At 42.1% G+C, this 25106-nt stretch overlaps 1 protein-coding gene across 7 annotated transcripts in view; it reads right to left on the bottom strand.

The window, feature by feature from the left end:
- The window catches only part of GRID2 (glutamate ionotropic receptor delta type subunit 2), an 818982-nt gene that overhangs the window by 138767 nt on the left and 655109 nt on the right, over positions 1-25106 (bottom strand). For all 7 annotated transcript variants that reach the window (XR_014515533.1, XR_014515534.1, XM_083458633.1 and 4 more), the window contains exon 11: positions 23130-23442. Coding sequence is in view for 5 of the 7 variants with exons in the window: in XM_083458633.1 (XP_083314759.1) it covers positions 23130-23442 (313 nt within the window). In the remaining 2 variants the exon portion in view is untranslated. The remainder of the gene's footprint in view (positions 1-23129; positions 23443-25106) is intronic.

Below are 25106 nucleotides of genomic sequence, written 5' to 3'. Positions count from 1 at the left end.
GAAAACAAAGTGGGCGTTGTGGTATTTATTTGGTTCGTAAATTCCTACACCACCCATCAATACAAGACTCTCTGGTCAGCGCACATATTAAAACAATAAAACACCTTTGCAAAACACAGTAACAGCAAAGGAATACTCACATAGATCAATACAACCCAGCAGAACAGGTAAAATCATAATTTCATTCCAGAGATAACACATGTTGAATACCTGGGCAAATAACTCTTTTTTTGAAAAGCTCTCAGCTGGCACCAAATAGTTATCAGTGTTGATGCCAAGCAAGGTCACCAAGGAGAACATTCCATAAAACTGGCACAAAAACCAGAGAAGCTTCTCTGATTATTACCTGTCTAATTCAGATCAGGTGTGGTGGGAAACAGGACCCAGAAGACAGCCTTTATATATCCCTTTGCTCCTGCCAAATGTTCAATTAGTGCACAAAAAATAAATACCCATATATCGCTGAAACAACTAACATAATTGAAAGAAAAAATAATAATTCTTGTTCCCCCCTCCCAGAGTTGTCATATATGTTTCTAATATAATTTGATTTATTCTTAATTTTGGAACTAGAGATAAGGAAGGCAAATAGTATTAGCCAGGGATAAGCAGGAAAATGAAACAGATGAAATTCTACGGAAAGATTCAAGCTGAGGTTACGCCAGGCTAAGATTTTAATCAAGTGGAATATTCACAAGTAATACCAGACCCAGTGAGAGGAGTTTTTTATATCAGACACAGAGCATATGTTTTGCATGGAAGAGGTCCTCAGTTTAATCCCTCCTATCTTTAGTTAAAATTATCTCATGCAACAGGGCTAGGAAAGATCTCTTGAAAGAGCACTCCACTGGGCTGGGCCAATGATACTAATGGCTTCATGTTGCGTCAATGTCAAATGAGCCTCAACAACTCAGCAGTTGGGATATAAGATTTCAGACAGTACCTAAAATATCCTGGGACTAAGTTGTGCAGTTAATGCAAGAACCTTGAACTCAGCTTGGTAACAAATGGGCAGCCAGTGCAGATGTTTGAACAATGATGTCACAGGTTGCCAGCTATATGTCCCCATCAGCAGTCTGGCTGCCACATTCTGCACCTGCTGGAGCTTCCCAACCAGCCCCACAAGCAGCCCCACAAAGGGTGCATTGCAGTAATCCAGTATCAAGTCTACCAAGACATGGACTACAAGGTTCAGGTCATCCATGTTCAGGAGCAGACAGTGTCATACTCAAAGAATCCATGGTCTGATAGGATGAAGCAGCTTCATTTGTTCATCCTTCTCACTTTTCAGGAGTAGTTTGCTAGTTGTGTCAGCCCGATGGAAGTTATTAGGTCAGAATGCCCTTGTCTTCATGAGTACACAGGTGTTTACTTCTAAACTCTTAATTACTGTTGGCCTTTCAAACTATTGAGCTAGATGCAGCCATCTTGCTTCAGTAAGATGTCATCTGTGATATTAATTTGCTTTCCAAAGGAGATGAAATGCCAGAATCTGTAAACAAGGCCAAAACTGATTTGATCATGATATTTCTTTTTTTAATCAGTCCAAAGCTAAGGTATAATCAGGACCAGCTAAACAGAATGAGAATAAGCCATAGGGGTGTGTCTGCTTAACAATCCTTTATCCCAATATTGGAAAACTGAGCCATAGTATGTTAAAAGCTATGGAAATCTTGAATTCCAGTTTCTGACATGAAGCAGATATGAGGTAGTCATTACTGTCCTCTACAAGATTCCTGGGAAAGAAAGCCTGAGCTCGAGCAGCATGGAGATACCAGAGGTGGCCAACCTGTGGCTTCCAGATGTTGTTGGATTCCGACTCCTCACAGATGACCCCATTCCTGCCCTAACATGAGCCTGTTTCCAGGCTTCTATCAGTTTTCCCCCTTCACTTGTTATCTTTCCAATGTGCTGTTCTTCCAATAAATAGCAATAGGTAGCCTGAGATACAGTAACTGTCCCAAAACCACCTAGTGAGTTTCATGGGTAAGTGGAGCTTTAGGAAAACAGGAAGCTGCCTTATACTAGGTCAGACAACTTGCCCTTATAGTCCACTATAATTTACTCTGACTGTTGCTTTCCATTTCTCAGACAAAGAGGGTCCCACCTCTCCATAACCTGCTTGGTTGCCAAAGGTTGAACATGGGACTTACTACACACAAAGCATGAGTTCTCCCACTGAGATATGGTCCCTTTCCCAAGGTCTCCCCAGTCCAGTGCTCTATCTGCTATTTTTCCAGATGGAATGGCCCCCCTTCCCATGACTTTTCCTTGGGTTCTCCTGACCCAGAACAGATTTGGGAGAGGTACAGGAGACACATGGGGAGGAGAGGATGGAAAGTCCCACTGGGCTACCAGGAGCCTTTGAGTTGGCTTTCTCTAGTTGAATTCAGCCCTGACTTTTGAAGTCCCTCATGGTCATGAAGCTACCAAGAGGATGGATGGGTAATATGTGGTTGGGTATTCCACTCTGATCCATCTGTTCAACTGCCCTGCCCTCTCAAAGTCTACTTTTTATCCAGTTTTGCAAGGCAGGACTATTCTTTCCTAAGAAAACTCGCAAGATTCCATTCCTGAAACAGAGTCCTGCAAGTCCATTTATCTAACTAGCAATTTGGTGGAGAAATATATGCCTTGAAAATTCCACATTTGTTTCTTATTAGTATTATCCTTTAACATTTTCTCCACTTAGGCTGCAGAATATTGCAGTTTTCACCAACCCACCCAATTTTCGTTTCTGTTCATGTTACTAGCAGGAAGATAATGAGAACACCAATTATTTCTGTAGGACAATCTACACTGAAACAAATTTACAGAATGCAGACAAGTGTTGCAGTTCTTTTTTTTTAAAGCCCCCCCAGCTTGATCTTTGCATGCTTTAAAAACAACAACAGATAATGAGCCTCAGGGGCTGACATTTCGTTTTTCATCATGGATGAACATTAGCAAAAAGGAAGGGGAGGAAGAAGATTAGGGGAGCAAAAGATGGCTTGCTGCATTCTCCTGCAATAATAGAAGTAATATTAATTAGTACTTTTCTCATCTGAGTCTAGTTCATACACCTGTTAATTATTCACTTTTGAGTAAAATCCCTTGATTTCTGCAGTAGCCTGCAGCGTGACCTTAGCAATCATGTGTGCAAATCTTATATGTGAAATGGTTGAGTATCCACAAAATGTGAACTATCTGCCAAACTCTGAGAAATCATTGTCTCTGCAGCTGACATACTATGGGTAACATCTTTTCGAGTGTTCCTGGAGAATGTAGTGACATCAAATAACCACAAAAAGAAACCTTAAGGGCAATCCAATCCTGTAATGTAAGACAGTCCCACTCATTAGTCAATGGCATAGTGCAATGCAATGCAGCCTTCAGAGGGAGGTGAACTGCAGAAAAATCCTTCTGGAGCAAACAAGTCATATTAGTACTTTCAAACTATCCAAGACTTAGCCCATAATAACATTTTTTTACATTATAGACACCCTGGACTGCCCCTGGGACAGTGCCAGATTTATGTATAAGCTAAACAAGCTATAGCTTAGGGCCCCACTCTCTTGGGGGCCCAAAAAAAATTTAAAGGAAAAAACACCTGGATGTACATTTCCAAAATATAAGATAAAAAACAAATAAAATGGCTTTAGATACTTATTAGGTCCATAAATTACCATATAGCATATATTCAACGCAAAAACAGTGGCAATTTGTTGTTGACAAAGGACAGCAGGACATATAAAGGGCCCCATTACCTTCAGTAGCTTCAGGCCTCATCAAATCTAAATTCAGCCCTGCTCTGGGAGTATGCATGTATGACACCACACAAATCATGTGTGTACAATGTGTGATTTGTACATTATGTGTATAAAAGGACAGGCAGTTTAAGGATAGGGAGATTTTAGGCAGGGTTCTCTCACAACCCTACCTAGAGATACTGGGGATTGAACTTGGATCCTGCATACAAAGCAGATGCTTTACCACTGAGCTATGGTGCTTCCAGACTAAATGCTCCCCCATCTGTGGTTCCATGTGGCTTTTATTAGATTAATCTGGGGAAACATTTTCTCAGTACTTGAAGCAAAATTTCCATTTGTATGAATTTGTCTGTATACTAATCCCAGTCACAAGGTTTCTCTGTAGATGTTGCACGGTGCACTTAACTCCTTTATTTGTATAAATGAAGTGCCAGATAATAAGGAACTGCGAATTTGCTAAAAACAACACCAAGAAATCTACCTCAACTTCTGACATCCTTCTTAGCTGTCTTTGCATTGATCCCAACTCTCACTGCAAGTAGCTTAGTGATCACCCAAGAGTGTTTTCTGTAACACAGTAAACTAGGTCCAAAGCTGTTATGTGGGGATTACTAAATAAAGATGCATATTGATGTGTTTAGAGAATGTATTATTGAACTAAACCTCAAGGGGTTGGAGCTACTCGCCTATCAGGAAACATTTGGGGCTTTTTAGTTTAGAGAAAAGGGGATACATGATGAAAGTGTCTAAAATATGCATGGTATGGTGAAAGTGGAAAGATAAAATATGTTTCTTTCCTTTCCCATAATTCTATAACTCAGGGCCATACAATGAAGCCAAATGTTGGAAGGGTCGGGGAAGACAAAAGGAAGTATGTCTTCACAAAATGCATAGTTAAACTGCAGAATTTGCTGTCACCAGATGTAGTGATGGCCACCAACTTGGCTTTAAAAGAAGATTAGACAAATTTATAGAGGATAAGGCAGATTGAGGACCACCTCAGAATGACTCAACACAATAGGGAAATTTTAAAGGTGAGTTTATACAGCATGGAGCTTGGAAGGACTGGTACCTTGTAAAGATTCAGAATCTAATTATTATTTTTACAGTGCTTGGAAATCATGTTTAAGGGCAACACCCCAAATCTGCCCTTTGTGGGGAAACCTAAAACAACCTCGAAGGAGGTGGAGCTTCCAGTGAAAAGCAGGTGCTGCACCTTTAGTTTGATGGATGATAGGTCATCTGTTCTTTTTGTGGCATTAGGCTACAGATGAGAGTAGCCCAGCATACAGGCTGCAATCCTAACCTAATTTAACTGGAGGTAAATCCGAATGCATTCAACAAAATTTGAGTTCTGAGTAAACATGGTTAGCATTGTGCTGTTAGCTACTTTGTACCATCACACTCTGGACCACCCTGCCAAGTTGCACTGAAAATGCTAATCGAACGCCTCCTGCATTTGGAAATTAATCTCTCTGCCAAAGTGCATTGGACAAGGTCTCACTCTATGTGGGATTTCTTCTCAGGCTTCTTTGTTAGAAGATTTGGCCTCCTTGCATATTTATGCGCCAAAGTGTATAAGCTTAAATGGCTAGATGTCACAAGTTTTATCATGTTGAAAACTACTTTTTGGTTGTAGATATTTTTGTATAGGTCAAATTAACCTCATGATATCAGCCATTGTAACAATTTAAATGGGACCTGGGCCTGCAAATGTTGGGATATGCATAATATTTGCGAGTTTGCAGCGCTGGATTTCCACAACATGCTCTGCTGTTAATTCAAAACTGATCAAGCTACATGAATGAGCTTTTAAGGCATGAGCAGAATGTGTGAAAGAATATTTCTTTTATAATATCCAGTACAAATGAGCTTAGCCAGCTGCTGATCTCTTTAGGCAGCTATCTTTCACTCAGCCTTACAAACCTTCATATGAAACATTCTTTTCCTTTATTCTGTGCCTGATTAGCAGGGGTGGGGAGAGGAATGTAGAGAGAGAAAAAAGAGTGTTTTTTTCTGTGAGTGTCTAGGGAGAAAGAATAGAAAATTCAGGAGCTTTCATAAGTCTAGTTTAGACAGGAACTCAGGTCACTGATTAAAAAGAGTAGAATAAAACGAAATAAAATGAGAACAGCGTAATAATAAAAACAGTTACCCAACTTCCTGTACTCGGTGACTTTTAGATAAAACCAATGCATTTAAATATATATTGAAATCATAAAATAGAGGTCTAACAAGTTCACTCCATAAGCATCAGGATCCACTGTGATAACAGGAAAGTCTAACCTCTTTCTAACTGAGCTGAGATTCCAATTTTCTGCATCGCTACCGGTGATAACACTGCACAAACAGTATTCAATCATTAAATTAATTCCCATTAAATCAACATCCTTAAAGATCAAACAGTCCTTTAATAATAACCTGATTAAAGCAATGTTAGCATAATGCATTAGCAATGCTGTATTTATATCTTCCCAACACAGATGCAACATATGGACAAATTTCTTATGGATGAAAAATTGATACAGTAGCTCTCTTAAGTATAAACACAATAAACACATAGGAGGGAATCAGGATCATGTTTGATGGTCCCACCTGGTCTCTATGCATTTGTCCACACTTATGAGCAGGCCATAGGTGCATACATGTTCTCCAAAAGTAGGCTCAGTATTTGCAAAATATGGGGTACAGATCTCACATATAGTGCTTACTTGCCTGCAGTTTGTATAGACATCTGTTCTAGCCTGACGTTTGAATGAAAGTGCAGAGATCAGGGCCAGGGCCAGTGGATGTGATTCTTTTTCTGCGCCCACACATGTCCAGTATAAATGGGATTATCAGTGGGAATTGAAGATGGCTGACAACAAATGGCGGTAATCTAATTAACTAGTTGTCACACTTGTGCTCCCTATACATCAACAAAGTTTTTGGGAAACAAGTTAAATATTTTGTATGCAATGAGAGTTGTTCTTTTATTCAGATTTTGTGGCTCAGCATGAATGTATTGCTTTCTATGAAAGAAGGTTTATTTGCATATGTGTTGGCAGATACATATTTATGTGTCACAAAAATAAAATGCTTGGTCCTGCTGAAGCTCTACATAATCTGAAAATCTCAAAGGCAAACTAGCACAGAGGTTACTCTGAAGTGATTTATCTTCATTTATTAAATTATGCAAAAATGGCAAATTAGCTGACTTGCAGAACACCCAGTGTTCCTTCCGCACCTCTTTCCCTGCACTGTCCCCTCCCCCCAAAGCTTTTCTGGAGGATTGAGGGACCCCTGGAGCAGATTTTGTGGACACTCGGGGACCACAGAGAGGAGAAACAGATTGCACAAACAGATTTCCATTGTGGAAGTGGGTGGACATCATTGGTTGTCAGTCTGTGTTGCAATTTAAACATATTGCATGTCATGATAATAATACACAACCTAAACGTAAGAGTAGCTGGTGCCATGTGATATACTTAAAAACCTGGTATTATAATAGTAATTTGGTTGAGGAAATATTCTCCAAGGCTGCAGTCCCAAAAGCACTTATTAGGGAACAAGATCCATTTCACACAATAGGATTTACTTCCAAGTACAGATGAACAGGAAGTGGGATGCGGGTGGTGCTGCAGTCTAAACCACTGAGCCTCTTGGGCTTGCCGATCAGAAGGTTGGCGGTTCAAATCCCCACGATGGGGTGAGCTCCCGTTGTTCGGTCCCAGCTCCTGCCAACCTAGCAGTTCAAAAGCACGCGAAAAAATGCAAGTAGATAAATAGGTACTGCTCTGGCGGGAAGGTAAACGGTGTTTCTGTGCTTCTCTGGTTTCACCAGAAGCGGCTTAGTCATGCTGGCCACCGTAACCCAGAAAAACTCTGCGGACAAACGCCGGCACCCTCGGCCAGTAAAGCGAGATGAGTGCCGCAACCCCAGAGTCGTTCACGATTGGACTTAACTGTCAGGGGTCCTTTACCTTTACAGATTAACAGGACTGCATGTAAATGCACCTTGTGTATTTCCTCTCTTTAGTTAAAACACAAAATGAATAATGACACTACCCATAACTTGTGTCTGAATGGTAATCAGCTATATTTAGAGATCTACATATAGGCAGAATTTACATAACCATTCAGAGAATTATTTGCAATCATCACAAACTCACCGGGAAGGGCCCTACATCAGTAGAACAGTACATCCTTTGCATGCAGAAGGGTCTGAGTAGAGTCCCTAGCTTCTTCACTTAAAGAACATAAGCAGGAATGGGGGAGGTTCTGAAACCTTGAAGCCCCATTACTACACGTAACAGATATACTAATATGGATGGACCAATTGTTTGAGTCCAGTTTGCCATTGACTCAATTTCAAAACCTGGTTCAGAAAAAAAATGTCTGAAAGCTAGTTTGAGTAAAATAACCAAGTCACAAACCAATAAACAACAAGAATGATTAATTAATAAGAAGATACCTATACAATGGAGGATTCAATCCCCCTCCAACATTAATAATATAATATAATATAATATAATATAATATAATATAATATAATATAATATAATATAATATAATATAATCCAAATATGTATGACAACCAACAGAGCTAGCCCAATACATTTTGGCACCTGAGGTGGACCCCAAAATTGTGCTTCCCTTTCTGCCAGGGAAGAGGGGGAAGGGAATATCTACAACAAGAACAAGGATGGAAGAAAAGTCGGCATTGGGATCTGCTGGCTGGGTGGATCCTGCTGCCTGAGGCAGTTGCTTCACCTTGTCTGCCATGACAACAAATGCATCAATGAAAACAAAACAAAACAGCATAGAACTAAGTCTCAGCCAAAGTCGAATGACCTGTTCCTCCCGCTTTTCTTCCCCCCCCCCCTGAAAAATAGTTTGAATAGGACATGAAGAGTCATTATCTACTCTTTGGATACTAAGATTGCCCCCACATCAATGTTTAAAGTACTCTAAATGGTCACTTTTCAACCACTGGAAAGGTAAGCCATCTGTACACTAGTGTAGCCCGAACCTCAAAGTAAATTGTATCTTGATAGGGTTTCTTCCTTTAAATGGGTTTTAACAAATAACGTGAATAGATTTTCTTGAGAGAAGCAGAGCTGTCCATTGCTCCAGTTGCATGTGTGTGTTATAGGCTGCATTGCAGAATGATGGCGGAATCTGTGTTCCTTCGGGTGTCATTTGGACTTTAACTCCCATCAGCTCTTGCCGGCATAGCAATTAGTTCAAGGGTGATGGGGGTTGTTTTGCACCAACATCTGGATGACCACCGGTTCCACACCCCTGTTTTACAGAATGGCCAATAAATGCTATCTTTGTGGATTTAAGGCCTGTGGTTCATAATCTGAGCCATTCTACTGCTGCCCATTCCCAGCCATGCAAAACAACAACAAGCTAGGTAGCATACTTTGTGAAGATGTAACAGTGGGCGACTCCTATTCAAAACATTTTTGGTCACGCACATTTTATTCTGGAAAATTACAAACCTACAGAGATTGGTGCACGGTTAATTAAGAATAAATGTCAACAGAAAAGAACGTTGTTGCAGGATTATCGCTTCCCACCAGCAGGGATACGCCAAGAGAAATATAAGTAAGACAGAGCAATTTATTAAGCTACTGTACACTCCAGGCAGTGCGTTTTTGGAGATTATTACAAGTCTTGGGTGGTAAATATAAGGAACAAGACTGAACAATGAATGGCTTTAAGCAACGGGGAGAAGGCTATAATCACCCAGAATCAGTCTCATGCTGAATAACACACTGCTCTTATGTAATGGAATTTGAAGACAGAGCAGCCAGATCGATTCCTTTAACATTGAACTTCTAGAAATTTCACCGGGAGCCATTAAGTTCTAAATGTGACCAGTCATTCAAGATCTAGTGATTCTTCCACCCAAAACACTGAATATGCCATTCCATTGTTTCATGCATGTAGCTGCCTACTTCTCTGGGTGATAGATAGGTAGTTTCAGGAATGGCTGCTATAGGATCCATTTCCTTGGGAGAAGAGGGAGCTGTCTTAAACTGAGTCAGATCACTCAAACTCAGTGTTGTTTACGCTGACTGGCAGCAGCACGCTGCAGCATTTCATGCAGGAGTTCCACAGCCCTACCTGGAGTGCTTCTAGGGATTGATACAAAGTAGGTATTGTACGAGTACCACTAAGTTCTGAGTTTGCAAATATCTCTTGCAAACCATGGGGGAGAAGGGAAGCAGCCAGACACTCAATCCTAGTGTGAAAAGCAGAATCACCTGCCCAGAACCTTGTGCACTGAGAAGACATCTCCACCCCAATATAACACCAGGACTTTGTTCCAGGAGGCATTTCATTAACCATTTTGCCTAGCTTTCATCTGTACAGAGTTCTGGGAAGGAACATGTCTATATTTGCATATCCATCAAAAATTGTATCCTGTCTTTCCATCAAATGGTGCCCAAGGCAGCTAGCAGTAAAACACAAACAAGCGGTCAAAACATAAAAAACGAGTCGGTGAAACATCACTGCAACTACTGTATATAAAAACAATTTACTAGCCTGCAAACATCATCCAGCTATGCCTTTGAGGGCCAGAAAGAGGGTTTCCCTGAACCTTTACCAACCCCCCCTTTTTTTTTCAAAGTTTTGACTGTAATTTAACATATACCCAAGGCCTATGGCCATTAAATAATCTGGCCTGTTAATGCTGGTTGCAGGAGGGACACTGTTATTATGATTATTTTATTATCATGCTGTCTATTGGTATACGTCTTATTATGTCTTTATTTTTATGTTCTGTAAAGTGTGTTCTTAATGCTGAACACCACTGGGATCTTTTCATAAAGAGTGGTATATAAATTAATAATGATAATACTGAAACTACTACTACTAATAGTATTTTACCCTTAGCTGCCTTTAGTGCCATATGACAGTTAAACAGATAAGCCTTTTTTCTTCTTCTTCAGAGCACCTCTAGCGGTTCCCCAGCCCTGCTCTAGAGCAGTGTTTCCCAACCTTTTTTGGGCAAAGGCACACTTGTTTGATGAAAAAAATCTCGAGGCACACCACCATTACAGCCCCGTGACGTCAGCGCGCAGCGTCACGCCGGGAGGGACGCACGAAAGTGTAAGTTTCAATTTTTTTCCCTCCCCCTTGCCGGGGAACCTCCAAGCTTTGGGGGTGGGGGGGGAGGAGGCAGCAAAGCGAGGCAGGAAGGAGAGCGCGGCTTGGCTGGGTGAGCTTTGGCAGGGGCAGGGAATGAGAGCCGCGAGGCGGGCGCTGCGGACGGAGGCGCTGCCTGCCGAGCTCGCAGGCAGCCAGGCAGGCAGACGGTGAGAGCCCCGCGCTGGGCGGCCTCTCCTCGCCGCCGCCGCCCCGCCTCTCGCCGCCCGACTCGCCCGCCTCCCTCCAGGCAACATCTCGCGGCACACCAGGCAACATCTCGCGGCACACCAGTGTGCCACGGAACAGTGGTTGAAAAGCACTGCTCTAGAGACACATCAGGTGCCCATCTTTGCCTGTTAGCAAGCAATCAAGCAAAACAAAATATGTCAATTTCTTCAATAAAACATCAGTTCTGCTTTGTGCATCCCAGGGTCAACGTTACAGCTCATGGTCAAACATGCAATATCTTAACATCCCCTTTCTGTACACTGTTTTATCTTTTAAAATGTGCACAGAGCTGCCTTCTGCAACAGCAAAAGCATCATTCTTTCACATGGCAAGTAGGAGAGAGAGAGAGCGCCATGCAGTTCTGAGTAATTGTCCTTAAACCCTCTCTAAGTCACTTGCAGAGGCAGTTTTAGGGCAGCGCCTGTGGTTCGCCTGGACTTGGTGCAGAGCAAAGGAGGGTGCCTTCTCAAAGCCTGGGAAGCACTTGCCTGACTTCGGGAAGGAGGCAGGTGCAGGCAAAGGCTGGAGAGGGTGTCAAATTTTGGCCTCACACAGGGCGCCACATCACCCTAGTCCCTTGCTACAATAATTTTCAATTAAAAGGCAGTGGATTTCAAACTTCCCACCTTCAGGGAATTTCTATGCTGATTTGATTTGTGTGCCAAGGAACCCCAGCCTCCCTGGTCAGGAAAGCATCCTGGGATGCTTTTAAGGTACATTTTCAATTAATCTGGGATGCATATTATGTCATTTAGGTCTAGCTTATTCCTCCATGATGGGAGCTGCAGTTTACAACATCTGAAAGGTACCACATTGGCTACCCCTGCCATAGAATATGCCTAGTTGTCACCTGCAACAAGCTTTGTAGGTGAAGGAAAGATTTCTGATATGACTGACTTCTTTTTACTGGGGGGGTCTTCAGTACCAGTAGTACTGAAAGTACAGACACCCTCTGATGTGCTCTCATGGGTCTCCTTTCCATCCCCTTTTGCCAACTCCCCACTGAAAGCTTCAACTCCATTAGGGAATGCATTAGGGGGCTTTTAGCTTTTCCTTTGCCAGTATTTAGGGTAGAGCTAGAGAGGACAACAGCAACTGAGCTGCCAGACCCTTCAGCTGGCAGCCTCACATCCAACGTTGTGTTCTGCAGCACAGTGAAGAATGAGACAGGGTTTCAAGTCACATTACACTCTGAGATGAGCTATTTTCAGGGAAGTGTTTGTTGTCCTCAAATACTTATTTTCTCGGTACCTGGGGGTCAAGAGCAATACGTATAGACAAGTTGAAGCTTAGCCCCAAAGTAATAATGGAATTTTGTCGCAATCTATCCAGATTTGTCTGCGACCCTCGGTCATGCCCTGTGGCAAATCAATGTGGTAATTAAATAGTCCTGGTGATAGAGATGGGTGTCATGAATTTGCGTGCCTGGCAGAAAGGCTCTACATTATGAATACCTGATTGACCCCTAATTAACTGTAATACTAGACTCCCAATCCCAAGGGCAGGGAAGGGCTTCCGTCTTGCCGTTTCATATCAACACAGTACATTGTAATATACCTTGAGCTCAACAAAGCCATTTCCGACTATGGGAGGAGAGGGGGTTGCGGTCTAGCCCCTCCTCCCCAAGCGCGGGGGCTAACCTTTGCCCCCGCGAGAGTTGGGGGAATCCCTGGGCGTGCTCGCGACCCCGCCCGCCTATCGGCGGGCCGGGGGGGCGTGGCTTAAGGTATTTTAAGCCAGGCACGCCCAGGGGTCGCCCTCTTCACTCCCGGTGTCATGAATTTGCGTGCCTGGCAGAAAGGCTCTACATTATGAATACCTGATTGACCCCTAATTAACTGTAATACTAGACTCCCAATCCCAAGGGCAGGGAAGGGCTTCCGTCTTGCCGTTTCATATCAACACAGTACATTGTAATATACCTTGAGCTCAACAAGAAGCCTTTCTCTGCCTAAGGAGAGAGAAAAATATAAGAAATCACTGTTCCTACTCAAAAGACATTGCTGTTCTCCAGTCCCAAAATGATGTAATAGAGCTGGTAAAGTGGTACAAAATGATCAAAGGATAAAAGGATCTTTACTGTGAAGAAAGGCTAAAGTGTCTGGGGCTTTATAGCTTAAATTAGCGTTCACCAACCTGGTTCTCTCCAGAGAATCCTAGGAAGTAGTTTACCACTCACAGAGCTACAATTCCCAGCACCTCTAACAAACTACAAAATGTGGATGTGACCGGTAAGAGATGGCTATTGACTTCACCTTCTACTCTTGTGCTTCCCAGAGTCAACTGGTTGGTTCCTATGACAACTGGATGAGGGGGTTCTTTGTCTAATCCTTGTTAGCACTGCCCTTTGTCCTTATGGTTTTAGATGTTCCTGATTTCCTCAGTGGTAAATTTCTGGATTCCCGGTTTTCTAAATGTTTCATATTAGTTAAATTGGATAACCACCTGAATGTTCTCTTTTTCTCAGCTTGCAATTTTAGTAAAGAACATATGTTTGAAGTAGGATGCAATTTGAAATGCCATTTCACTTTGTTCATTTTTCACGAATTATTGAGCCCATCCTCCTTCACAGCTCTTTCTCTTTCAAAATGTTGATGCCCTCTCACCCCTGTGCCCTTTGCCTGCATTAGATTTTGTAATTGTTTTTGAAAACTTTGATGTGTGTTTCATAACATGAATTCCGGCCATGTAACTAATATGTACCACATTTTGGTTTACGTAATTTTACTTACGGTATCTGATTTCAGATGTATGATACATGTGTTGCATGTGCTGCAGTGTGAATGTGCACAATGTAAGTGCTTCTGTGTGTAACCTTTAAACAGAAACACCCCTTTCTTTGTTGTTGTTGTTGTTGCTGCTGCTGAAATTTGTATAACCCTTCATCCATAGATCTCAGGGCAGTTCACACCATGGAATTACAATATAAGAAACACAAACTACCTAATAAAAATAAGAACAAAAACAAACCAATAATCCCCCTCCCACAACACAAAAGGGCAGCATCGGATGTCAATCAGCCAAAGGCCTGGCTGAAGAGGAACGTTCATCACATGGATCGATCACCTGTGGGAATCAAATTTTACACTGCTTGCTGCTTGTTACACTGCTTGCTGCTTGTTAGCGTTTCACAATACTTTGTGATGCTTACAATATTTGGTACTAACTTTGCTTTCCTGCACGGCTTTCAGATGATATTCATGCTGATGCTGAGGAGAAAAAACCCAGCGCTCAACTGAGAAAATATGCCAATTGCCAGAGACAACAGACTTGTACTTAGGCTTCATTGTTTGTTAAGCTGAGCTAATGACTGAGCCATTGTTTAGGATTACACTCTGTCCTGCCAGACAAAGAACACCCCCAGCTTCCCTCATGAAAATCTAAGGCACTCAGTTTAACAGAAGGAAGGGAGCAGGGGACAAGAGACCAGTAACACCTAATTACCATAATCATGAAAATATGAAGCTAACAAGGCAGGATTTACAATTATGTAAAAAGTTTTTGAATTCCCCCCCAGCAAATTTTTTTTTTGTAAATTTCAGGAAAGGATGGTCCAGGACACTGTAATGCTGTGAATGCTCTCTGAATCTCGCTTAATGTATACTCACTCCAGTGAAGGCACAAAATAGTGGATTCAGTTGTATTTTATAAGCAGTGTCAAAAAACATGAATTTCATGCATATGCCTAATCTGAAATACACATAACCACACACACAGTTGCATACACACACACACACACACACACACACACCAGCCTCATGTATTATTTTGCTCTGCCCCTCCTCACTCATGTCTAAGTACAGTCCTAGTGACAGGTAATATCTATGAAGGAAGAAAATTCAGTGCAATTACATGGTTATGGATTAAACGCACAGTCACTCTTTCTGGAAGGGCAAAGCCTTTAAAAAAAGATAAGAATGCAGGGTCCACACATCAATGGAAGGCAGGCTTCTCTTTTAATCCTGTTTCAAAAGTGACAATTTAGGAATGAGATGTATAGAAAAGTCCATCTCATAAGGCCACTACTGTGATCTCTGGGGCTGACCTTTACTTTTCAAAATGTGAAGGGAGCAGCTGTTAGTCACAGAGAAGTTTGCTCGTTTTGAACCCGGAGTGGGGAATTTTTTCACTCCAAGGGCCATATTATCTACTATGCAACCTTCTGAGGGCCACATTCCAAAGGTAGGTGAAGCCAGAGACAAAGGTGGCTGGAGCAACAAATGCAAAGTTTAACTTTCTACAGTAGGCTGACTTCTACACACACAACCTCTTCTCTGTCCTTCATTCATGGAAGCCAGAAGTACGATCTGAGTTCAAGGACAAATTCTAGCTAGGCAGAGCCAATGGGGTGTGTGGCTGGGGAGGGAGTCTGGCCCAAGGAGAGTCCTGTGGGGAGGGGCTTGGAGGGTCATATTTAGCCCTTTGGCCTGAGGTCCCCCACCCATGTGTTGTAAGAGAGTCACAACATCCATTACGAATGTTGTGGATTTTCTAGTTTTCTCTTCGTTTGGCAATTGCATTTTTAAACAGATCTTACAGTAGAAATCCAGATGGAACTGCCTTGTGAATTCATTCAACATGCACTTTGCTGTCCTGCTACCATAATTAAAGTTCTTCTACTAATGATGAAAATCGTTCCCTGGATGCTTTGACAGTATTTTCCTGTTAATCAAGTCTCCCTTGTTTATATTTGGATGTAGCTGTTCTAATTCAAGTTTTGTGTATTGCTGGAAAGGAAACTCAAGGATGCTATAAATAAGATCCAGCCAGCAATTGACATAACATTTTGCTCAGCTTCTTCCTGTAAGCCATATTACTTTGGCCCTGCCTACTTCACCTTTGAATCAGACTGAAGCCTGGCCAACTCTGAGAGCTTCTCTCCAAAAGCACAAACATAAACAGCGTCTTAAAGGTCCAAAAAAAATCCTAGTTCTAAAAAACCCACACATGAACTCAACAGCTGCTGTGTAATGATCAGCACATGGGATGGAGCAAAATATAAAAAGTAGCAGGTGAAAATAACATCTTTCCTGTTCCAATCTAAACAGCATGCCCTGTTTGCTAAATCCTAACATGTATATTTTTATTCCAAAAGCGCTATTTTCTACTTTCATCTTTGCCAAGGCTGGAAGAAATAAGCCTGCGTGCAGTTCTGAACCTTTAGTCAATACAAAATAAGCATGATGCAAGGCCAGGACATGTTTGGCGGCCCAAAACAAAGAATTCAAAGGCAGCAAAGAACCAGTAGCCTCCGGGTCGTGCTGCTTTGTTCCTTTCAATGCAGGACACAGAAGTTGCTGTGCCTGTGCTTTTTTTTTTTAAAATAACACGAATGACTACCTTGTCATGTTTTAAATCAGCTAACAAGAGAGCCTTCTTAAGTGAACGTGACAATATTTAAAATGTCCCATATTGCCTTGCTTAGGATCTGCCAATCACAATTAACGGCAGCAGATTTGCTTTTCTAAAATAAATAGACCCACATACTTTTTTTGCAGCCTGGAAAGCAGATGAGAAGTGAATATAGAAGCCAGACTTAGCACTGTAGCCAGTTAATCTGTCATTGGGAATTACTTTCAGCTTTCTCTCTCTCTCTCCTGTATTCACTGGGGTTAGTAAACAATAGAGCTTCTGCTAACATAGTTTTTGTTACATTCAAATTGAATGTGAAATGCTGGATGACATTATAAATGAATCTCCTGAGCTGTAGCACTAGAATTCCCAGGCTTTCAGTGTCTCTATTATTCAGTCATTCTGCACATTCATGTATTTTGATATCAAGTCCATTTAATTCTTTGCTCTTTTCTTTTCAACCAAATTAAAACTTGTCCTGCTTGAAGGAGATATGCCTCTTTAGACTCTCTCTTGTTAAAACAAAAATAAAAAACAGCATAATGGAGGATGATGAAGAAGGAGGCCTTCCTTTAGGTCAATAAAACTTGTTCCCAAATGTACAGACTGAGCTAAACCTAATTCTTTGTAAATATGAGTTTTGGTTGCAAACTACAGTATAAACCAGGCTTCCTCAACCTCGGCCCTCCGAATGTCTTGAGACTACAAATCCCATAATCCCTGACCAATGGTCCTGCTAGCTAGGGAGTTGTAGGCCAAAAACATCTGGAGGGCCAAGGTTGAGGAAGCCTGGTATAAACCATTGCTGTGGTGCAGTCATGCTGGTGGCATCTAGCTGAATTCTATGCAACTTTTCCAAAAGAAATCCAGAAAGGACATTCACAAACTGCAGAACCTCACATCTCTTTTCTGATGTTTTGCCACCCCAAAACCATAACCTTACAAAAAAATACAACCTTCCTGTTTAAACAGGCATTTGTTTTATCAGATGTACATCTAATGAGCCTCTGTATTGGCTACTGCTGCTCGTCTCTGCTTTTATTATGTTGATTTTAAAAAACAAAACAAAAATGGTACTTTATGGTTGGTTTTAATTGTCATTAGCTACCATGAGCAGCGTGTAGTCAAAAAAAGGGCAAGGAAACAAACAAACAAAATTAACCATAACTTTTTGTGCAGTTGGAAACTACAGTCATGCCATCTTGGATTCCATGATGGAAGAAAAGTGGGAATTTAAGAAAATCTGCTGTATATTTTTTGAAAAGATGTTCTTTAATCTTTTATATTCTTAATACATACCCTCCAAGTGTCCCAATTTTCCAGGGACAGTCCCGGAATTACAAAAGCCACACTGACTACCAGTTTGATCCAGGAATGACTCCCCTGCTCAGCGCCTGAGGGCCCCAGTCCTGCCACTCAACACCTGGCCCTGGGCGAGGCCTGATGGGCTCTATAAAGGACTGCTGCCACCGCTGCTGCTGGGCAGAGAGGGCTCCATTTTGTTGTTGTTGTTGTTTTGTTTAAATTGCTGCTATTTTTTACCTATATAATTTTAAACTGTGGTATTAATGCTGTATTCTTAGTTTTAAATTTTGATTTATGTGGAAATTGTTTCCAATTTGGTTGTGCATTTTTTTGATGTGGTTTATTTATTGTTTATGACTTTTGTAATTATGTAAATCTTGTTATGCTGTAAGCAGCCTTGAGCATTGTTTTTTAACTGTGGAAAGGCTCCATACAAATAAATGATGATGTTGATGATTTCCCCTGCCAGTGCTGAGCTCAGGAAGGAGGATTGTCGCAAGCAAAAGTAATGGCAGCTGCTGCAGCTGCAAGAGAGCATCCCATTGCCTCTGCATGGCCACTGCTGCCGGCCTCCTCCCTTGGGCAACTTGTGGCAGCTGCTGGAGAACAGAGGAGGAGGAGAGGCTGCTGCTGCTGCTGCTGCTGCGGAGGCCCCGCACTGTGCGATGCGCTGGCCCTGAGGGGCAGGCAGAGGGCAGGGCCACCTTGAGTGGGAAGAAAGGGGGATTGAAGTGGAGTGAAATTCAAGGGGTCTTGATTTTTTTAAAAAAGTGCTTTGTGTGCTCGCATCTTATCTTGTCCCTTTCTAAAATTTATTTATTGACGTGTGTGTTTCTTTTGTCAATCTGCCAAAGAATAATATAAAATCAAATCAATATTAAGGGGTTTTCTCGAGATGGCAGGGGGCATTTGTGCTGGTGACACTCACCCTTCTTCTGATAGGAAATGCTCTGCGGGAGGCAGAGAAGGGGATCAAGGAGGGTCATTTGGGGGAGGGATGAGAAATGTCCCTATTTCCATCTGAGGAATGTTGGAGGGTATATACATATCCTTTAGCAATTAGCTACTGCTGCTGTGTTTGAGGAAGATTCATGTTTAGAAATTCAGGAATTTACAAAAACTTACACTGTGGCTTTTACCACTGATTTGAGCTTTCTATATTTTGCGCGGGGGGGGGGGCGGCAAGTTATATTACTCAGAGCTCTAGAACTCTTCCTGTTCTAGAAGAGGGAAACAGACTGCAGGAACCATATTAACTGCATAACCAAGCAATTTCCCCACTTTTTTTCTGTTGAAAGCTGCAAGGAGATTGGATGCGGATGAAGATTATTCTATATTATGGACAGAGAAACCTTGAGTAGAGTCCACGGCAGAGAAACCACCACTTCCTAAGCTCTGCCACCTAGGCCTGCATTGCCAGGAAAGAAGACAGAGTCTCAAAAAAAGGTGTGCTCTCCCAACGGCACATTCCCAGCATGTTCACACTTCTGTCTCAGCGGCATCTACGCTGGCTTGATCATGTACACAGAATGGAAGATGGCAGGATCTCCACGGATGTGCTCTCAGGGGATCGGGCTTCAGGCACTAAGCCTGTAGGCAGACCAACTCTACATGACAAAGGTATCTGCAAATGTGAAATGAAGGCTGGCAACATTAAATGTGTCATATGGGAACCTCTTGCAGATGATTGCAGTGTCTGGAGACAGACAAGTCAGGTTGTGCATTCATAGCAGTGACCGGAGAAGGAATGATCACTGGGAGGAACACAGAGATAAGTGCACCTGTAACAGCAAAACCAGACACCTTCATGTGCTCCACCTGCAATAAAACATGTCTCTCTAGTATCAGTCTCCACAGCCACAGCAGGCATTGTAACTCTCCAGTGAGAGTAGACTTTACCCCCAAAGAAGTACTCTTCCATTGTCTCCCAAGACAGGCAGATACCAACTGCAACTGAAGGACCGGGAGGGTACAAAGCAAAGCCATTTCTAAAGTTTAGCACACAGTAATGCCAAAGCCAACAGAATCAAGCCTCTTTAATGCCTGGAATCTCACCTAAATTTATGTTGCAGTCTCAGTCAGTTGCTTGTACAACAGATGCCATCTGAATTAGCAAGCACGGTATATCTCTGGTGTGGCAATGCCTGCACTAACTCATGAAACACAGCAGGAAATAACGCAAGCTACAGGCTATTGCTCCAGTTGCTCAGTCAGTTGTATTGTCCTAATTTTGCGTTACCTGTTTTCAGAGCTCGAAACTTCCTGTTGCCCTGGTCTGATTCATGGCACTGCACCCAATAAGTCCTCAGCCAAGACATAAAGAAACAAAACCCAAAGAATCTGGCACCAGACGTGAGCACCAATGCTGAGTCAACAGTCTGTGACCCATTTGGAATATGTGAATGAGCATGGGTCGGAAGGCTGACTCAGAAAATGGAGAGGATAGATTACATTGGGGAATAATATAGGTAGATTTGAAAGCTGGAGGGAATGGGGAACGTAGCCAAGAAGGTCAGGGAAGAGTTGGTAGGTCTAAGACAAACGGAGCGGAAGCGAAACGAGCCGACGGGGCAGGCAGCATGTCAGCGAAGTCAGCCACAGGACCCAAGGGCACTGCTGAAGCTGAGGTCAGAGAGGTTTCTCTCCGACTGTGCCCCAGAATACAGTATTTGCTTTATGCACTGAATAAACTACCGACAGAAACAGAGACTGTTTTGAAGTTGCAGAGGGGGAAATGTTCTGTTACTCTTACACTGTTACTTAATAAACTGGAAATCCTACAGGCTTGAAACAAACTTTACTGATGTTTCATATCTGCCCATTGCACTGATGGGTACTGTAATAATTCTTGATCACATTATTTATTTAATTTCTAGTCCACCGTCCCCAAGGAGCCCATTGAAACTCCCCATTCATGTCCTTTCCTGTTGTGCTTTTCTGCTTATTTGTGCTCATGATGGGTGGTTATTCAAGATCCCCTTTTCAATACGTTCTGCAGCTTCAAAGGTCTTTGGGTGGACATGCTGCTATGTTCACAGTCCTGTAGCTTCCTGCTGAAATCCTGTAACCTCTCCTACCACAAACATCCAGTTGTTGTTGTCCTGCTCTTGTTGCGCTATAGCACAAGTGTGCCACTCCAAATGGCAATTTGTGAAGCCTGACAGAATAACGAAGTAAGTAGAATTATGTGTGGACAATCCAGTATAAATCCATGACTAATACACTATTATTATGTCAATGACATGTTGTAGAACAAACCTGTCTGGAAGGGCCCATGGGCAGAATCACCTGTCTGGAAGGGCCCATAGACAGATGTCCACACACTACACTGGGTGGGGGAATAGGGTTACCTCTTCCATGCTTCTTCGCTTGTTCAGCTTAAGGTGTGCACGTGTCTTTATGTATTCAACTGCATGCTCCTGGGAAAGCATGATTTTAACCATGCAGAAGGAGATAAATGCATATAGGTATGAGGAGGAAGTCTGTGTAGGAAGCTGCAGCAATGAAGCAGGCCGTTCTGGTGGCCATGCCTCTTCTCTCAGCGTGCTGAGATAAAGCAGAAATCCTGAGGGGGAACTGTGGGCTTGGTGAGGAAAACTGAGAGAAGCAGGAGGCTTGAAAAGGAGTTGAATTGTTGGGACGCATGCCCATCCTGTTCACAGAGTAGAAGTTTGGGGGAACAGAGATAAGTGGATGGAGTCCTTTAAAGAAGCATCCAAAAAAAGGTGAAAGGTGAAAAGTTCTCATTGCTTTCCAGTTGCCAGAAGCCTGAAACTAGAACCCATGAACCAGTTGCTGGCTCCCTCCTCTCTGTTCTGTTGGAGTGCTAGCCAGGGGAAAAAAGAGCAGGCAATTTAGCTCAGAAATGAATAACATAGCCTGTCATTCTCCCATTCTGGGAAGTCAGATGACACCGGAGGACCAATCAAGTAGCAGTGGTTGCGCTAAAGACCTGAATATGTTTCTTTTTACTTCAATCCAGGCACATGCCTCGGCCCAGTATACCTGAAGGAGCGTCTCCGCCCGCATCATGCTACCCGGACGCTGAGGTTCAGTGCCGAGGGCCTTCAGGAGGTTCCATCGCTGTGAGAAGTGAGGTTACAGGGAACCAGGCAGAGGGCCTTCTTGGTAGTGGTGCCCGCCCTGTGGAACACCCTCCCATCAGATGTCAAAGAGATAAACAACTACCTGACATTTAGAAGACATCTGAAGGCAGCCCTGTTCAGGGAAGTTTTTAATGTGTGAAATTTTAATGTCTTTTCAATCTTTGTTGGAAGCTGCCCAGAGTGGCTGGGGAGACCCAGCCAGATGGGTGGGGTACAAATAAATTATTATTATTATCCCTGACCTTTAGCCTATGTGATTGGCTCTATGTGATTGACTTCAGGATATGCATTTGCCCTCAAGTTCATCACCTGACACTGCCAGGTTTCTATTCTTTTACACTCTCTACCACCACAGTTTCTCTGCTTGTCTGCCTCTAATCTTATTTCTCTGCCACATCTATCTTGCTTAGATACATTTTCCTTAGCTGCTCATTAAGCTTATCCTTTCTCACCCTCATTTCAGGATTCATCTCTTTACTCGATCATTTTTTACACTGTTTTCTTATTCCGTTCATTCTTTCCCAATCTACTTTCATCATGAGTCATAGATTCATAGAATTGCAGGGGACTCCAAGGGCCATCTAGTCCAACGCGCTACAATGCGGGAATCACAACCAAATAATTCCTGACCGGTTGCCATCCAACCTCTGCTTAAAAACTTCCAAGGAAGGAGAGTGCATCATTCCACTGTCAAACAGTTCTTAGTGTCAGAAAGCTATTCCTCATGTTTCATCAGAATCTCCTTTCTTTTCTTTGGAACCCATTGGTTCAGCTCCTACCCTCTGGAGCAGGAGAAAACAAACTGGCTCCCTTTTCCATCGGACAGCCCTTCGGTTTTTTTCCTTGTTACAAAATTGTACACACATAAATCATAAAACATGGCATAACTAAAAGAAAATGGGTCATGTCTCTTCCCAGAATAGAAGCCTGTAGGCAGTCTTCTTTTTTCCTTTTTACTTCTTTTAAACAAACTCTTTAAAAGGCACAGTCTCTTTTAGGAGCTTAATAAATGGCACATACATGTACTCATGCAAAGCATGTTCTCTGCCACATAGCCAGGTTTGGGGAATGTGTAGCCCTCCAGATGTTGCACTACAACTCCCATCATCCCTGACCATTGGCCATGTTGGCTGGAACTGATGGTAATTGGAGTCCAACAGCATCTGGAGGGCCACACAGGTCCTACATCCCTATAATAAGAGCTGGCCTCCCTGTCATTTGCTAAGGTAATATTTTTCCCCCTTACCTTGCTGCACGAAGGATCCATAAACAAACCACATAGAGTTGTAGAGAGTCGTTGAAGTCATTGATCCCATTTGCAGACGTGGTGGATTGAGCCAATTTAAGAGGTATACCAAAAGTCCGACCAGCAGTACAGTGCCAGCTATACAAGCCCAGAGGGAGAGGTCAAATGGTGCTAAGCAGGCAAACATGTCCATCGTCTTTTCAGCCTTCTGAAGCAGCACACCCACTGAATAGTCCATGTAACGGGTGGTAAAATCGACCACATTTTCCCGATCTGGTGTGATGGTTAATGCGGAAATGCCTATATCAGCTCTCTGTGGGAGAAAGAGTGAGAGAGAGGAGAACATTCATTTTCATGAGCAATAGAAAAATTTGAAAACCGTCATTTGATTTATAGCCTTCAACCCTATCTCAGCAAAACAGTTGCCCAGATTTGTTTATTTTAAATATATTCCTTATACATCCATCCAAATAGCAACTCTGCTAAGGGGAGAGAGCAGAATAGATACAAACTTGGCTATAAGCGTTTTTAAAAATTAGGTTTTATTGAGGTTTTTTGTGTTACAAAGCAAACAGATAAACAGGGAAAGGTACATCTGTTGTCTCCACCTTCAATTCATAGTTGTTTTCACAGTTTGTTTGCATTTGGTGAGAGACACTTTTGTCATAGACATCTTGCTGTTGGGGGAAAGGAGAGAGGATAGGAGAGAGGGGGGAGAGAGTTGGGGGATATTGTTCTTTTGCCTATTGGCATCAGGTCATTTCTGAAAGTTCAAAAAGAAGCAGATATTTCAAATGTAAGTGATGAGTGGGAAATAACTGCTTTTGGATGTTTATCTTGGTCTTTCTTATGGACACCAGTGTCACTACTGAAACAAACTGGAAACCCTTGTGAGTAGATGAGGACTTCTGCCAAATTAAGGTCTTGTGCTGTAAACTTAGAAATGAATTCCACTCTGCTCAACAGGACTCACTCACTAGTGCTTAGGATCGCAGCCTTAACTGATTCACCTGTTCCCTTTTATTTAAATACATTTGCATGTTGCCCAAGCTGCCATAGCCTTTTGAGATACTGAAGAAATAATTTACAATTTAAAGTGAGTGTGTGAGAGAGAACATAACTACCAAAACTACTGTATTTTTCCGTGTATAAGATGCCCCCTATTTTGGGGGACTCCAAATTAAGAAAACACCCCTCAGCACTACCTGTGTATAAGATGAGCCCCAATTTTAAACCTAATTTTTTGGTTTAAAAACCTAGTCTTAGACATGGAAAAATACAGCAATCTTTATGAAAAATACCGGTACTTAATGTGGCATTTCTACAAAACAACTCCAGTGGGAAAAGTGGGCTGATTTTTTGAATTTTAGCTATGATTTTAGTTATGATTTTAACCCCTTTTGTAGTTTTGTATCCAAGTCTATGCACTTCCTGACTGAGCAGAATATTGATTCAATCAAATGCATTTGTGATTGTTCTATAAGTTTGTTTGCTGCTCTAACTACTGGTACCTCTGAACAATTAATCCTAAAACTTTTAAAGGCTTTGCATTTTTTCTTAGACTGAGTCTGATGTCTTATATAAGATCATCTCTGATAGCCATAAACCTAACATGAACTACCTAAGAGCTAATTGGGTTCATGATTCAGAATGCAACAATGGAAGGATGCCATTAAATCATTAACCATATCATCTGTTGTCTTAGGCTCATTCAGCAAAAAATTGTACTTGAAATTCACTGGCCTTCAAAAAAGCCTTTTGTATATAAGAATTTTGAAAAATAAGTGGTGCAGAAATGATGGCTCACAAGAGACTCTCATCCGTATAATTTGGAAAGGCCCTACTATTGTGTCCTTTTAGAAAGATACCATCGACAGAAATAACGTACTCCTGTCCTTCAAGTCAGAACTCTCATTTAAACATCTTTTTTTCTGGGACACATCCTTGAAATCTGGAAGCTCCAAAAATCTACTATAC

Source organism: Podarcis liolepis (assembly GCF_965112155.1).
Source record: "Podarcis liolepis genome assembly, chromosome: 9".
In the NCBI taxonomy this organism is placed as follows: Eukaryota; Metazoa; Chordata; class Lepidosauria; order Squamata; family Lacertidae; genus Podarcis; species Podarcis liolepis.
Note: the sequence above shows the minus strand (reverse complement) of the source record. Positions and strands in the feature narration are given on the sequence as shown.